General features: G+C 41.1%; 1 protein-coding gene across 2 annotated transcripts; it reads right to left on the reverse strand.

Annotated features, from left to right (window-relative positions):
- Nucleotides 1-506: 506 nt before the first annotated feature.
- On the reverse strand, nucleotides 507-15,692 carry LOC135495486 (protein flightless-1 homolog). 2 transcript variants are annotated; one of them, XM_064784189.1, is made up of 33 exons: nucleotides 15,467-15,692; nucleotides 14,891-15,001; nucleotides 14,478-14,630; nucleotides 14,109-14,194; nucleotides 13,689-13,765; nucleotides 13,361-13,549; nucleotides 13,010-13,126; nucleotides 12,596-12,654; nucleotides 12,356-12,513; nucleotides 12,106-12,193; nucleotides 11,648-11,804; nucleotides 11,339-11,421; nucleotides 11,048-11,124; nucleotides 10,798-10,880; nucleotides 9,612-9,662; nucleotides 9,225-9,337; nucleotides 8,460-8,645; nucleotides 8,040-8,096; nucleotides 7,780-7,895; nucleotides 7,281-7,495; nucleotides 7,064-7,151; nucleotides 6,691-6,804; nucleotides 6,220-6,412; nucleotides 5,950-6,046; nucleotides 5,585-5,832; nucleotides 5,297-5,449; nucleotides 5,116-5,153; nucleotides 4,880-5,000; nucleotides 3,048-3,074; nucleotides 2,415-2,504; nucleotides 2,126-2,218; nucleotides 1,811-1,924; nucleotides 507-1,604 (listed from the first exon to the last, which is right to left on the reverse strand). In XM_064784189.1, exons 1-33 carry the CDS (start codon nucleotides 15,527-15,529, stop codon nucleotides 1,470-1,472), a joined length of 3,750 nt encoding a protein of 1,249 aa, XP_064640259.1. In that variant the 5' UTR covers nucleotides 15,530-15,692; the 3' UTR covers nucleotides 507-1,469. The 2 variants fall into 2 exon arrangements, with proteins under 2 accessions (XP_064640259.1, XP_064640268.1); XM_064784198.1 differs by lacking the exon at nucleotides 3,048-3,074 and having other exon boundaries at nucleotides 15,467-15,691.
- Between the last annotated feature and the right edge of the window lie 36 nt (nucleotides 15,693-15,728).

A 15,728-nucleotide genomic window follows, 5' to 3' on the forward strand; every position in this document is an offset into this window, starting at 1 on the left:
TCTCCTGAGAAAGAAGGTTCACACCAAATTGAAGAAACTCAATATGAGAATACTGAATAGAGCTGGAGAGTGTATACCCTTGGAAATGATAACCAGCTGGCCAAGTGAAATGGTCCCACGAGACTGGTTGACCCCCTTGAGTGAACACTGCACAAGCGTGTCGCGAGAAGGCCCTGCTACACCAACAGGACGAGCATTCCAATGGAATTCCCTGTTGTATGGGGTGGACAAGTGCACACTTTAATGCCGACGGGGTTTAGAGTATTCAGTGGGAAATGTCCTCCAATGCACACCGACACTTGTGCTAGCCAATGATAATCATGGGGCTTATAGATCACCGCTGGTTTTAGTTGCTCAAACGCTTCACATGCCAATGGTCATTATCACCTTGCAATGAGCATATCTTTGAGGATCACATCGTTAGTTCAGTACGGTACCAAGAACTATCTGTAGTTCAGTACTAAGTAGGACAGACTAGAAACCAAGAATTGAAAGATTCAAAGCAATTGTTTATAATATGCATGATTTATTGGTTACATCATACAAATGTAGTTATTGCTGTAATAAATAGAAAAGGACAATACATATTACATCAATTAAACAGGGCTAAGGAACTCAAAGCGGCTTTGGTATTGTCTCATTGTTTGATATGATGACTATTGTTCACACAATTCAATATACGAAGATTTTTCACAGGGACACTTCCATCCAGCCCTAGAAATAGGCCTGATCCTCTCCAGACTGTTCGAAGGAAGAAATGTAAGCTCTTTAGATGCTGCAATCATAATGGTACTGCTAAAGATGCTTCTGGATTCAACAATGGATCAGTTCATGATACTGATGCCAACTCTCAGCAATCTGTATGACGACCATTTCAGGAATATTTACAGATCAGTCCTAAACAAAATGCATGAGACAAGGTTAACAACCAGAACCAAGTATGGTTTTTATCATTAGACATTTAAGTTGCCTAACAAGATCCCCTTAAAGGTCACCATAACAAATAACTAACTGTGAAAAAGACACTAACGTCCTGTGTAAATAATGATTAGCACCACTTTGAACAGAACCATCATAGCTACATTAACATACATTTTAAGAGATTTAGCTACAGGTACAATGTCGACTTCTTCAAGATTTGTTAAAAACACTGCAAGTAATTTCTTGCTATTTCATGTGCCACATTTCAGAACGGGAAAATTTCAATACATTGAGATACATGTACATGTAATCTGGTTAGAAAATTATACTAGTAAGCTTATGTAACTTATAGATTGTAAGGCCAAATGCCAAATGTTAAATTAAACTACCTGTATACATTCATTGCTGAAGCACAACACGTGTACATTATAAAAAAAAGGAAATATATTTGAAAGAGTTGGTTGACTTGAACAGGCCTATTTTTTACTTGATATTAAGGATGAAGTATCTACACTCAGGTCACTTGAACACAATTCAACACCAGTAGTTTACTCAATGACCGACTTATGTTTGCCCCAACCATGGAAGCACTTCGTAAAGCGTTTTGGTTCTTTGTACTTCAAACAAAGCAGCAGTTTTCTCGGCCTCTCCGGCTGTTTGTTTCTCAGGTGTTGAACATATACCTAAAAGAGATAAATGAAAATGACTTTGAGAATATTCACTACACAGCAGAATGCCAATGCCAGACAGCAGTGCAGACACCATGGACATCCTAAGACTGGCCCCTGCATCAGGATATACAACAGCAATTCTGTCAAGGAAAAACGGGGAACACAACAAGGCCTCGTTAATAGCTCACAGTTCGAAAAAGACTGTGTGTTTCACTCACCTGTGCACTCTTAAAAGCCAACTTGATTTCAACATCGCTTGTTTTCTTGCCCACCCATAAGAAGACGAGTTCTCCATTATCAAGAATCATCACATCATCATCAGCCAAGTCATCCTGGAAATTAAGAAATACCAATGGTATAATGTGAAGTGAAAAGCAGGCAAACTTTGGCTCAAATTCCCAGGACTTATAAGTTTGCCTGTGACAGTGCAACACCAGCGATGAAAAGATTCATCCCTTCTACTGTCATGTCGGAAATGTCCCCTCACTACACAGCTTCATGAGAAAGTTCATGAGAAATGAAAAAACTCTTACCTGACAGAAATCAGAACACTTCTCTGAAACAGTAAAGTAACCCTTCTCATTTGAGCACCGAAACAATCGGGCATATCTCATGTAATCGGCCGTCTGCAATGGAAACAATGAGTTTTTAGAAATATGTTGAGAATGACAAGAACATGATAGGACAGCTCCAAAAGCACAAAGATCTCAACACAGAACTCTATCACACAAGCACCGCTGAGCTGTTCTGACACTTCCAGCGGGGAAGAAGCACATCCAACACAAACACCAGAACACGAATTTCAGTTTTTGCAAATCTCACCTTTTCATACGGTTTTCTGCCACCAATACCAATCCAGAAGAAATTCTCAGGCTCATCACCTTCACTGATAATTTGAACACTGTGGTATTGCTGAAATAGATGATTACACAATCAATTGACTGAAGGTCCAGGGAGGCAAAGAGGCTAGGTCCTATGGAAGGACTCTCAAGACAGAACATGTTATAGTAAATGGTATATCTTCTGCATTCATCAGTACATAATGCAAGGAAAACTTTTAGAAGTGTTTTTTTATGAGTTTGTGCAATACATACTCAAATTTTACCCAGAATGTGGGAATACCCACCACCACCACCACCATCCCGCAGCTACACTTCAACATTTGACAGGTCTGACTTATCGCATACAATGAACAGATTTGCCGCAGGATTGACATGTTCAGAGCAAAGAATCATTGTAAAAGACACACATTAACATAAATAGATAACAAACAAAAGTTTTACAACATTCAGATTCGGGGAAAAAAATTTCACCGCAGAAGGTGGAGTGACCCCCCCTGGACTGGACCCAAAATCTCACACGAATGAAAAGGAAAAGATATAAAATAAGCTGCAAGAGAAATCATTACATATCAACAATCAACAAACATCAAGAGTTTGGGATAAGCTACTTTACCCTTCTAAACCGAAACGTAGCTCTCCTCTGGTGCAGAAAGGAAAAAGCATTTCACGTGAACAACAAATATAACTTCAAAATCTTTTTAGGGGCAAAGTTTTTTAACTTAGGAGTTTGAGTCATATTGGGCCATGGGGATTGAATGATAATGGTATCAAGATTTTGTTGAACTTGTTAAAAACACAACCAATGTTGCATCAGGGCAACGAGTAACAACAAACATTGTGAACGAATGGTCTCTTTTAAAATATTTTGGTTGGCTCTGAAAAGAGCCGTTTGGGTCTTTCCTTGTGATGTATCATTAACAATCCTCATCACTGTCACTTGAGCTTTCTGACTGTTGGAACAATCGCGCAGCCAGCTGCATCCTGATGTCAGCAATCTCGTCAGCTTTCATATTGGCATACTCGTAGAAAGCTGTTCGCACGCCCTCCAATGTGACCAGATGGAGACGGAGAGTATACCTCATGGCTCGGTTGCCGGCGGCATTAGCAAGACGGTGTCGGTGATGAAGCCCTTGAAGTTTTCTATCAATGACGGAGAGCTGCTGACAGGCCTTGACAAATTTCATCTCGGCTTCATCCAACTGACTGTAGAGTCGATTGTGGCTTCTGAGAATAGCAGGCATGATGAAGTACTGACAAGGTGCTGAAGTAGATATGCTATCTAACTAGACAAATCAGGTTGTGATGATATTAGAATGTACCAGGATATTTTATACCAGTAAGTCTGACGGGTGGCAGGCCTGAGAAAGTCAATTATTGACACACAAGTGAGACATAACTTAGTAATTAACAAGTGAGTTAATTACTCATGGATGTTTTCTAGCAGGACACTAATTAGATTGTATCAGACAACTAATTACTTATGGTCCAAGCCTAATTCCATTTACTGACCTCATCAGATGACATTTAGCAAACTGACAGTTGTTGATAGCGAAAACACAAACAGCTCAATAATCAATTGCAATGATGAGGCAACAGTTAATCACACAAATCACAACAACTGCAAACAGCGTAATCAGAGTGTTCATGACAAGATGTCACCAATTAACATTTTAACGCTAATTGCCACATTAATTAGTGACATCTCGTACTAGAGTGATTAGGGTATAAAACCTTGTCATCTTCTCAGTAGTTCATCACTTTCTCAACTCATCACAAGAAATCAATATCACCATGGATAAGCAGAAACTTGACCAGCATTACCAAGCCCTCCTCCAGGATAGCCAGTACAAGTATCGGAAAGCTTGCCAACAAGTCAAGATCCTCAACAGACAACTCAATACCCTCCAGGACAGGTACAATCTAGCAACACGAGAACACAGCCGGGCTGTCTACCACAGTCTGCGGTTACAGCTGGTCACACTAGAGGGCGTCAGGAACGCATTCTATGAATATGCACGTCGGAAAGCTGCTGACAAGAAGGAACTGCTGGTGAAGATTTCTGGTGAGAATATCAGCCATCAGAGACAGCATCGTTAGCAGGGATGATCTGTTAAAGGCTCTTTTCAGGGCCATCACAAATATTTTAAAAGAGATAAACTGTTACACAACACTTTATTAGTATGACCTTGATTTCACTATCAGCACTGAAATTTGTTCTAAAGACTTTGAAGCTGAATAAGATATCAATACACCTGTCCTACATATCACAGCTGCTCCTCCCCTTGCATGTTACGTTAAAGAAGGCAGTCACCTCAGAAGATTCAGTATTTCATGTAGCTTATGTACACAATATGTACTGTATTTAGGGTCTGTGAATGTCTTGGACCCAAACATTTGAATGATCCCAACTGGCAGAACTTGTAATACAAAAGACATTGTACTCACCCCATACATTTCATTAGCCATCTCCTCTGCAAGTTTAGCATCGTCAGGATCAGCATGATTCCCAATCCAGACATACACGATTCCTTGGTCCATTGTCTCAAATGGCACCTTCAGAATGTAACTGGAAAGTGAACAAGAAGTTCAAGTTATAAATTAGCCGAATGCAGACTTCAGCTGAATAGACTAGCATTGAAAGAACTGACAATATGGAAGTAAGCTTAATTTATCATACTCACCAAAATTCTGAATTCAGCTGTGAAGCATCGGCATTGCACTGAAATAAGACGTTTAGAATGAAATATCACATCTCGAATAACAGACACAAATTCAAACATGTGTTTAAGGCAAGCCATTCAGTTGTGGATCTCAACATATCCGAGGGGAAATAATCCCAAAATAACTATGGCATTTTCTCACCTGGATACATCTTGTTGCGAGCAGACTACCATTCGATCGGATGTGGAAGAATTCCGTCTGCTCAACAATTTCATCACCTCCCTGTGGCCTCTTGCCATCATGAATGACAAACTTTCTCTTAAAGTGTGATAAGAACTTCAGGTTTTCTTGTTGCTGAAAGGATAAGGTGAACGAGGTTAAGATCCAGCCACCAGCAGTAGATGAAGTGAGCATTACTCTTGGTCGTCATGGATCAACGGCCACATATTGGGAAATAACGAGTCGAGAAGAGAAGCCTTTCATTCTTACCTGGTGCGTTCTACAAACTTCCAATTTCTCTCCAAAAAGTGTCTCAAACTTCTTCTGTAAACTGAATGTGAAGGTGAGCCAGCCCATGTTACTGGCGTGGCGTCCTTGCCAGAAGTACACAGTACATTTAAAGTCATCTTCTGGCAAGTCATCTTCATCAACTTCCTTGTCCTCCTCCCCCTCTGGCAGCTCAGGGGGAACCCAGTAGCGACACAGGAACACGTAGCAGTCTTCACTGTAGAAGTGCCCTGAAAATGGAAACCGAAACCTAACAAAAGATGACAAATGATTGCAATGATGAAGAATAAGGTCACCATACAGAGACAAATCAAGAAATTTGCTGCTGTTCGACAGACACAACTTACCAATTTCTCCTTCAGGCAGACGTACAAACTTCTTTCCTTCCAAGACGAAGCTCTCCATTCCATCAAGATCCTCGTTCCATTCCAACATCAACTGTTCCTGGAAAGAAAAGATTGATCAGAAAATAAGTATTGGTTGCGCTGTAAAGAAACATGACAATAAAGGCATTATGTAGGCACCTTAATTCACAACAGTTAAGGCAAAGGCCCTAATCTATCAGCGGAGACAAGGAACACTATTATATTCAAAGTACAATCTATCTGGAGACTTACAGCCTCTTCCTTTGGCATTGGAGGCTGTCTTGGCATAAACAAGGCAGACAGATCCGTCTTGATCTGATCTCGCTCCATGATTTTCTTTATATCAACACCTCTCCTAATCACCGATTCTGAAGTCCTGGTGTAGTCCACAGCCATCACATCATCCCAACCATGGAACTTACTCTTGAACACCTGCGACTCGGCACTGAAACAAGAACCGAACCTGTGAATCCAAAAGCCATTTAGTGTGACTGTGAGGTCCAAAAGGGAGACTTGCCTGATGATCCCAATTGGTGCGCAACTGTAGTGCATGCAAATACACTCCCAACTTGGTCTTGGAGGAGAAGTAGTCTGGAGAATAAGCAAGGACCTTGGAATTCTAGAATGAGCTGACCTCATCACCTAAAGTCATGTGACATGTTAATAAGGTATCGGGCACCCCTTCCAGGCCATGTCTAGTAGAAATAGGTATATTGTACTCACCCTTCCATGCACCTCTGAACCAGCACAAAGTCTGGCCGCTTGATCATGCCCTGGATCTCTTGAGACAACTTCAAGGCTGCCGCACGGATCAGCCGAGTTGACTTCTTACCAATCCTAGGGAGAAATGTGAACAGTACTGATAAGGATTGCATTAGAACATGTCGATGCTAGTACCAGTCCTTCAGGAGGTTTCTCACACATATTGTTAGCGTTCTGAAACGTCTGAACTGAGTGCAGCCCAGGCAATATTTTAACTTAAATTGGTTCATCGAGATCCAAAAACAAATCCACATTTTCAGGTCATTTATGGCAGATAACATTCTGATCTGTCAATTTTCATTATCATTATTGTTATCATCAATATTTTACTTACCAAATGTAAAGCTCGGAATTCAAATCAAGGAGATAGACACATTTAGTGTTCAGCAAATTTTGGGTTAGCTTATGCTGGGGAAGTTCAACTGAAATGAAATAGATACATGTACCGTTGACTTTATTCAATACAAGGAGTCAGCAGAGTCCTCAGGATACTACCGTGGACAATGCTGTTAATCAAAGAAACACATTATTTCTAAATCAAATGAACCTACCTTGAGGCAGCTCCAGATATCCCATGCCAAGTCTGACATTATACAGGATGGGAGGTGATGGCTTGAAGTTATCAGGAACCCAATCTTGGATTTCACCACCTTTCGGTTTCCCGCCCAAGAGTTCCCAGAAGTCATCACTTTCAAATCGGTTGACCAGCATGACAATCTCGGTCTTGTTCTTCCTCTCCACCTTGTTGATTTTGTCAGCCAGTAACCTATGAATGGAAGATGAAGCCTAAAATGAGATTTTGAACTCACCAATACCACATGAACTTCTAGAAGACTGAAATATCGTTTCACAATCAACCACTTCAGTGCTGCACGCCAAGTCATTCCACGAGCAGACGTGTCTGACATGAATAACGAAGCCATACATTCACTCCCACTTTTATGACAAATCTGCTATCCTTTAGCACTTTTGTTCCTCCAAACACGGCATCTCATGCCAGTTCAGTTACCCAATGTGATTCTAGTCGAGGTGGTTTTCTTCACACTTTACCTAGTCTTTGACTTAGTCATCGTCTTGGCATTCTTGCCCATCCAGATGAAGAGCTTCTTAGTCGCATCCAACAGGAACACATATCGGTTATCTAACGAACTCCAGTGACATGGCGTCTGAAAAGGTTAATATCATCATTATTTCAGCTCAACTGATAACTTGATGTACATTCTATGGTAATGTGATTTATCTCAATGCTGAACTCTGTTTCAAAATGCAGCTCAATCATTTGAAGCCAAGGTGTGCATCATTATACTTACTGCTTCTAGGTGTAGCCTTTGTGTACCAGACGTCCTGAAGAGTCTTGGTTGGGCAGCCTGAAGTGAAAAAAGTTTCATGCATCAAAACAAGAAACAAGGAATGTCAAACGGAATGCCTCAACACAGATCGAATACATGCATATGTACATGTGCATGGGAAATATTCTGACCAGCAGTTCTGCCAGTCTCATTTTCCGTTTATGTCCAGAGACAAATTTGATCAGCAAGAGCATGGCCAAAGCTGGCAACTCTGTACCACAACAGTGACATAGCCCCAGAGAGAACATGGAAGAGGTCACCTCATACATTGGAATAAGCAGCAGAACAGTCTCAACTATCAGCATATGTCCCAATCTCTGCAGACCTGCAAAGCGAATCAAGCAGTAATAAGACTTTGCTGTAATAGGTATTTGAACTCACCGTTTCCTCGACCGTATAGAACCCACTCGCCGTCCGGCCGCCCTCAATGTAAGCAATATCGTGATCAAAGAGCTCCAGGAATTCATCACTCTCGTCCTCCATCTCTTCCCTGATCGTACGGCCCTCCGCACCAAGCAGGTTACGTAGATTCACAGCATGGATGGCCGAGCAAGCCTTCTTGTCCAACTAGAGAAAAAAGAACATTAGCAACTGTCAACGTACAGCTAATGAGACAGGTGGTCAGTGCTCCACAAACACTGGCTTAGAGCTAAGACTCGATTTAGAGTGAAGTATGGGTATGAACTGCTACTATTTCCATTATCATATTGTCTCATTGCAGAGAAACCTGAACAGACATAACTTACTAACATGTACTAGACCTGGTTGAGAAAAAAGTTCCAACAACTTAACACCCTTCATCGCCGAACCACGTAGATCGACGTTGCCCAAATCCCCCTCTCTCATGGACTTCATGAAAGAACTACGCCATCGCCATCTTCAGGGCAAGGCAGGAACTTCTTTGAGCTAATTATCGGAGTCTCATGGACTTCATGAAAGAACTACGCCATCGCCATCTTCAGGGCAAGGTAGGAACTGGAAAGACCTCTTCTTGTCTTTTCAGTTCCTCCCTCGCCCTGAAGATGGCGATGGCGTAGTTCTTTATGAAGCTCAAAGGGAGGGGGATTTGGGCCACGTAGATCTACGTGGTTCGGCGCTGAAGGTGTTAAGCACATCACTACCTCAATGAAACTTGTGCCAACTTACAGTTGCTTTCTTTCCAATCCAATAAAAGATCTCCCAGTTGAGTGAGTTACTATCATCAATGTAGGTCTTCAATACGATGTAGCAGTCCCCCTCGTAGAATTTCCCATGTAAAGCTGAAGGAAAAGTTCCAGGTCAGCTTCAAGTCAACAACATGTGATAGGCAATGAAAGCCATGATCCCCTTTAAGTTTTATATCTAGAGCAGTGTCAATACTTAGTGTCAAAAGTTTCTCAAATCCAAGCCATTCAGTTATAAATGCAGACTTCTCAACAGCTGTCAATCAAAAAACTTTTACACGGCAGTGGTCACAATTTGGTTTTGAGCAACTTTACATCATTGCTGAATGACAATGATAAATATTGGCGTAATTGAACCCCAAACGCTCACCTTCATCCAAAACATTTGGCAGGAAGTTTTCAATCTCCCAGCAGGTTATTCCTGAAATAGATCAGACGTCACAGTGACTAATAAACACAGCCGAATTCGGAGGAGGGTGAAGCAATTACATTATAACACTGGGCAGCACAGGCAAAACTGGAATTACACAGTTATACATGCTTCTTACAACTCCTTTATTCAAAGCCAATGAAGGATAAAAGTTTTATTCATGAAATAAGGATCGATTGACATAATCATCAATTTCAATAATTGGAGAATGATCCTTCAATCCAAGACGCTTTACACAAGGTGGCAATGAGCTCGGATAATAGAACTTTTCAAACCAGAAAGAAGGCTAACAAAACAAATGGACCAACACATAATCACAGGGGCTACGCATTGTTGGAGAGAGCAAGGCACAAACAGAGGCTAATGTGCCAGAGATTAGTAATAATCTCAAACAAAAATATAGCCTCAAGCAGACATATTCAATGTTACAGCCTAAATCAATGTGAAGACATGCAGCTATGTTTCATGCAGAAGTCATCGGCCTAACAGTTGTGTGGCATGAGACAAGGAAAAGACCCGTTCCATATCTATAGGAAGGCAAACTCCATCGATACAGAGCTGGGAACTCTAGCTGATCATAAACAGATTGGGTTTTGTTGTCTCTTGATACAGATGTGTGTCCACAGCTACTGTGAACTGACAGAGGGGCGAAGAAATTAAAGAAGGATACTCTACCTATTCATTCAGAATACCTCTGGAAGACAGACTACTCCAAAATAAAACCAACTTCTACACTTGTTAAATGCATGCCGAGAAAACTTGGTTCAAACGGACAATTGGAATAAATCAGAGAATATACTTTTTTATCATGAATGACATGATGAAGATTTTACCCACATCAAGCCCGGAATGCCAAAGTGACCTAGAAGCTCACAGTACTAAGCATCAACAGCTGCAGTGCATTACCCAACCAGCCACCAGTCAGTCAGTGGCATTCTGAGCCTACATGTAAGGTGAAAAATCTCCATCATGTAATAATAAAATTTCACCTTGTCACAATTTGATGACAGATTTGATCAATCTTAGATCCAATGAAATGAAAAGAAATAATCCATCTTCCAGAAGTAATGGATGCAGCACACATATGTGACTGTTAAAATGACCTTACCGGGGCTGGCTCCCTTACCAGGTATCTGTCCAACCTCCTCGTCAAATATTTCACTATAATTTAGGTTGGGTTTTGCCAGGGTTTCTCGCCATGACTTGTGCCTGGAATTCAAATTAAGTGGTATAAGATTCCTGATCAGAAATGGATTTGCTAGAAATCAACAATCAAGGGCTGGGTAGTTCAAAACAGGGTTGAAAACAGCCCTAATTGAGTCAACAGTTCAATACATGTAGAAATGGGGGATAAAGATATCACATTTTTGACTCACTTGATAGGTTCTCCTTCTTCATGATCTGATGACGGTGTTGTCCCACGTGCCTTGTCCTTAGCAACCTCCCTCATACCCTGAAACACAGACAATTCAAAAGAGTGAAACTTGCTAGGCTCTTCAGAGCAGACTTTTCAGTAACGGTAACATCCAATCTTCATATAAATCGAAAGGGTTTGAGTTTTGAAGGGTTCAGTCCTGTAGGTTGACAAGAATATAATGATAGATCATGAAATGAAATAGGGTAAACATTAACGAATGAACCCACAATCAAGGGTATTCCATACTCACAGCTAACACTTTATCACTGCCTTGCTGGCCATCTCTTCTCTTTCTCAACCTCTGTTTCCTTGCAATGGGATCACTCTTCTGAGCTGAAATTAACATACACAGATGTGGCTGATGATGATGCAGGAAGGAGAATAACATTCGGCTTTCATAACAGTTGAATCTGCATGTGAATGATGAAGTTCATAAGAAAAACTCATATCAATCTGTAAACACTTCAACTCTGTTATTCTCTCAATTCAATCTGCACTGCTCAACCAGAGTCAGTTCAGTTTGCACCATCACATCTATTTTCCTTTATCTCTCCCTCACCTGCAGCTGGGGTTTGAGAGGCCTGGGTGACAGCTCCAGCCTTTCTTAGCTGTGTCTGCAGACTGAAATCAATCCCGTAAAACTCGGCGTTCTTCGTCAAGTACTCTGTCGGTTTGGGTGGCATCACAAACCCTGGGTTTTCACCCACATCAAATAACTGAAACAGATTCAGGGGACAATCAATACTTGTGTCATAATCATGAAAACGAATGCACTCAATACTGGTGGTGATTGACGTACGGCTGAGGGTGGAGCAGGCCCTACAGACTTGTCCAACACAAGTGCTGATAGAAGCGAAGATGGCTAGCCACAGCCACTCAGGGGTCTAATCAGAGACCAACACATTCAAAGATTGTACAGCCGCAACCTTTGTGTTTGAATAAGTGGCAAACACAAATAACATGAAGAATTAAGTTGACAATTAACTCTTTTGCCGAGGAACTGATATGCTCCCTTACCTCAAGTGTTTCCATGAGCAGATGCACTGTATCAGGTAATGTGATGAGCTTATTTGTGTTCAGAATGAGTTTCTTCAGTTTACCACACCTGAAATATCAGAAGACGGATAATTATAGAGTGAGACATTTACAGCAATGGTGAACGCTCGAGCCCTTTCTGCTAAAAGAATAGGATGACTCATTATCATCATTAGCATCATCGTGCCTCACAGCCATGCAAGACCTTAGGTGGGGCTATTTCATGTCTTACCGGCAGAGTCCTTCAGGGATCATCTCCAGGTTGTTATTGGCAGCGCTGAACACCTCCAGCTCATGGAGTTTACCAATACCAGGCGGAATACCCTCAAAGTCCAGCTGGTTACTGTTGACAAACAATCGACGCAGGAAGGCCATTTTACAAATCGCAGCCTGAAATGTTGAAATAAAACTTTCAAGATATTCACAAGATACAAACTAACAGTTCCAGCAACAAAAAGCTAAATGTACTCACCGGTAATTCTTTCAGTTTGTTGCGGGACAAGTTGAGGAATTCCAAACTCTGCCAATTGTCTGCAATGAATGATGAATAACACTTAGAAATGGGCAGTTAGAAGACAGTAGACACAGTGTCACTCAATCCCTCATGTGACAGGAGATGGTAACTGTATGACTGCGTTCTTTCCAAAGTGTTCCAGCTCGGTCAGACCTTCATCTTTCATAGGCCATGTTGGCTTCTCCACAGTCCCCACACTTCAAACATTGGAAGAAGAAAAGTTCACCAGACAAACCAATGATTTGTCGGCCACTAACCAAATTAACCGGCCTAAACTTGAACTTGATATTCAAGGCCACACTTCTAGTGCGTGGACTGAAGTACTTCCAAAACAACATATTATTAAGAAATGGGAACCGACAGAAAACTTACCGACCAGGGATGATAATTCAGTGATTTCATTGCTCGAAAGATTAAGACGTTTTAGTGTCTTCACTTTGTATAAAGTGTCAGGGACTCGTGGAAGTTTGTTTTCACTCACATCAATATCTGTAAATATAAGATAGGCATATAATCAAAATTCTGTCCACAAGATTTGAACATGTTGAGGCTTTGGAAGTCGGGTGTTGAACAGGAACAAAGGAGTCCATCTCATAACTATCTCAATACTGTCTAGAATCATTAGAAATTCTGCCAAGTACACGATTATATTCTTGGAAATATTACATGACATGTTATTCTTCAAAATATAACAAAACACACCATAAAGATACCAGTACACACCTGTCAGATTTGCACAGTTTTCCAAACCAGCTGGAAAGTTAGTGAGAGTTCGCTGAGTGTTCCTCATGTGAAATGTCTCCAAGTTACACAGAACCGCTATTTGCCTGAACTGGGAGAGAAACAGGGGATTGTTGTTGACGACGAGAACCTGAAGGTTGACTAGGCGTCGGATCTGCGGTGGGATCGACTCTGTAAACAAACAACAACAGTACAGTTTTAATTGTGCAACATATTTGCAATACTTTTTTACTTATGTTTAGATCACCTGTAATTTGAAACCTGAATGGACAACGAGAAAACTTTCAAAATCATACTCTGAAATGCTCACCTAATTTGTTATTGCTGATGTCGACATAGAAGATATCTGTACAGTTGATAAACAACTGGTTGGGAATACAATCAATCCTGGAAAAAGACGAGAACCAAGTTAACATTGGACAACATGGTAAACAATGCCTCATGGTAAACAATGCCTCATGTTGATAAACATTTGAGGTGGCATTTAATCAGTTGTAGATGACTTTCCCAAAAAATGACGATAGTACATTGTAGTTGTAACTAGAAAGGTCAGCTGGATATAGCCACATGGTCTTTGGACAGGATGTCATTCAGTGAAGAGTGTAAAGCAACCATCATAAGGTATCAGGCTTACCACTCCTATATTCATCACTAGTGATAACAAAACAAACATTTGCAATAACAGATGCCCAACATTAAATGATACCCCTGGTAGCGGTAACTAACTTACTGGTTATGGCTCAGATTGAGTACAAGAAGACCTTTGGCTAGTTCAAGATCGTCTGGAGACTTATTGATTTGGTTGTGACTGAAATCCTAGAATATAAACAACATGTCTTTATGATCTTGATAGAAGCAGGTAATTTGGAGAAAGTCGTCAGTGGTATGACTTGCAATCTTCGTGTGTAAATGGTATACAAAAGCAATTGAGCCATCTCCCAGTTTATATCATGATCATCCTCACAAGCTGAATTATTAAACCATACAAAATCATTTTCTGAATAAGATTTCCATGACTTTCAATTCTGATATGTTCATTGAAACCTTCATTCATGCCGATGGATACAATGAAAAACATGTAACTTTGTTTTCAACCTACCACAACAGCCAGGTCCTCGAGAGTGAATATATCATTAGGAATACTGGAGGCCTTGAGCTTGTTGTGACGACAGACCAGCGCCCGGAGATTCTGCAGTGTTGAAAGGTCACCATGGATGTTGTTCAGGTTGTTGTAGGTCATGGAAATATGTTCCTGAAAGACAACATGTGAATGAGACACCCTCTCTATCAAGGACACTAGTTTTGTCTGTATTTGATTGTCGCCATTCAATTTGACCTCTCTATTAAGGAGAGTACTTGTCAGTCCCGAAGGTGTCCTTGATAGAGAGGAGCAATCGGAGCACAGTTATGTGGTCAAGATCACAAACAAGTTTGTCAACATTGTCTGAATCATGAACTTTCACCACTGCCACACCAGTTTTGATCCCAGCCTCTTTCCTGTTATCAACTCACCAGCTTCTGTAGGTTGCCTAGCTCATCCGGTAGCTGGCTGAGACCGACTCTGTTCAGACGGATCCATCTCAATCCTGTCATGTCAGACACATGAGATGGGAAGTTGTCATCCTGCAAAGATTCATATTTTGTTTTATAGGCTTAGGCCTACATTTGATTATTTTTTTCAAATCTCTGCCTGAAGTATTTTGGGCTAAACTTTAGAATCCCCGATCGGAAATGACGTAGTTTGATCGCATTCAACTATAAAACCATTGTCATTGAACAGTGGTGCCTGATTAGTCAACCGATGACCTTTTTTTGGGGTGTGATCGGGGATTCTAAACTCGTTCCGTTGATGATATTCATGAGCTGTGGGATTTGATGAATTGACAGGCATGACAAGTCACAGGGTTAACTTGCAATTCATTCAGACAGGTCTTGTCACATTATCATCGATTATGGGTGTGGGAACAAACTAGACTTAAGGACATGGAGGATAAAAAATTAGGTAAAATCGATGCTCCTGTGTTGTACTATTTTACTCTTCAATGAAATGAATATAATATACACCGAAATTGGGAGACAGAAGGCTACCTTGAAGTCATTTCTAGTCAAATCGACACCCCTCACAAATGGCAAAACCCCGGTCGCTGCCATTTTGTCGTTATTCCATGTATTCCATGTCGTTTCGCTTCCTGACCTTTTCGCCCCAGTCGTTTCGCTCCAAATCGAAGTCGTTTCGCTCCCTAGGACTTTTGGTTGGGGAATGAGAAAGTACCATCAGAAGCAGGATCTAGGGGTCATTGCGCACGGGTATGCTATGAACAGACGTCTGTACGGATGGGGGATCCAGCAT

The sequence above is a fragment of the Lineus longissimus genome, chromosome 1 (genome assembly GCF_910592395.1).
Source record: "Lineus longissimus chromosome 1, tnLinLong1.2, whole genome shotgun sequence".
NCBI lineage: Eukaryota > Metazoa > Nemertea > Pilidiophora > Heteronemertea > Lineidae > Lineus > Lineus longissimus.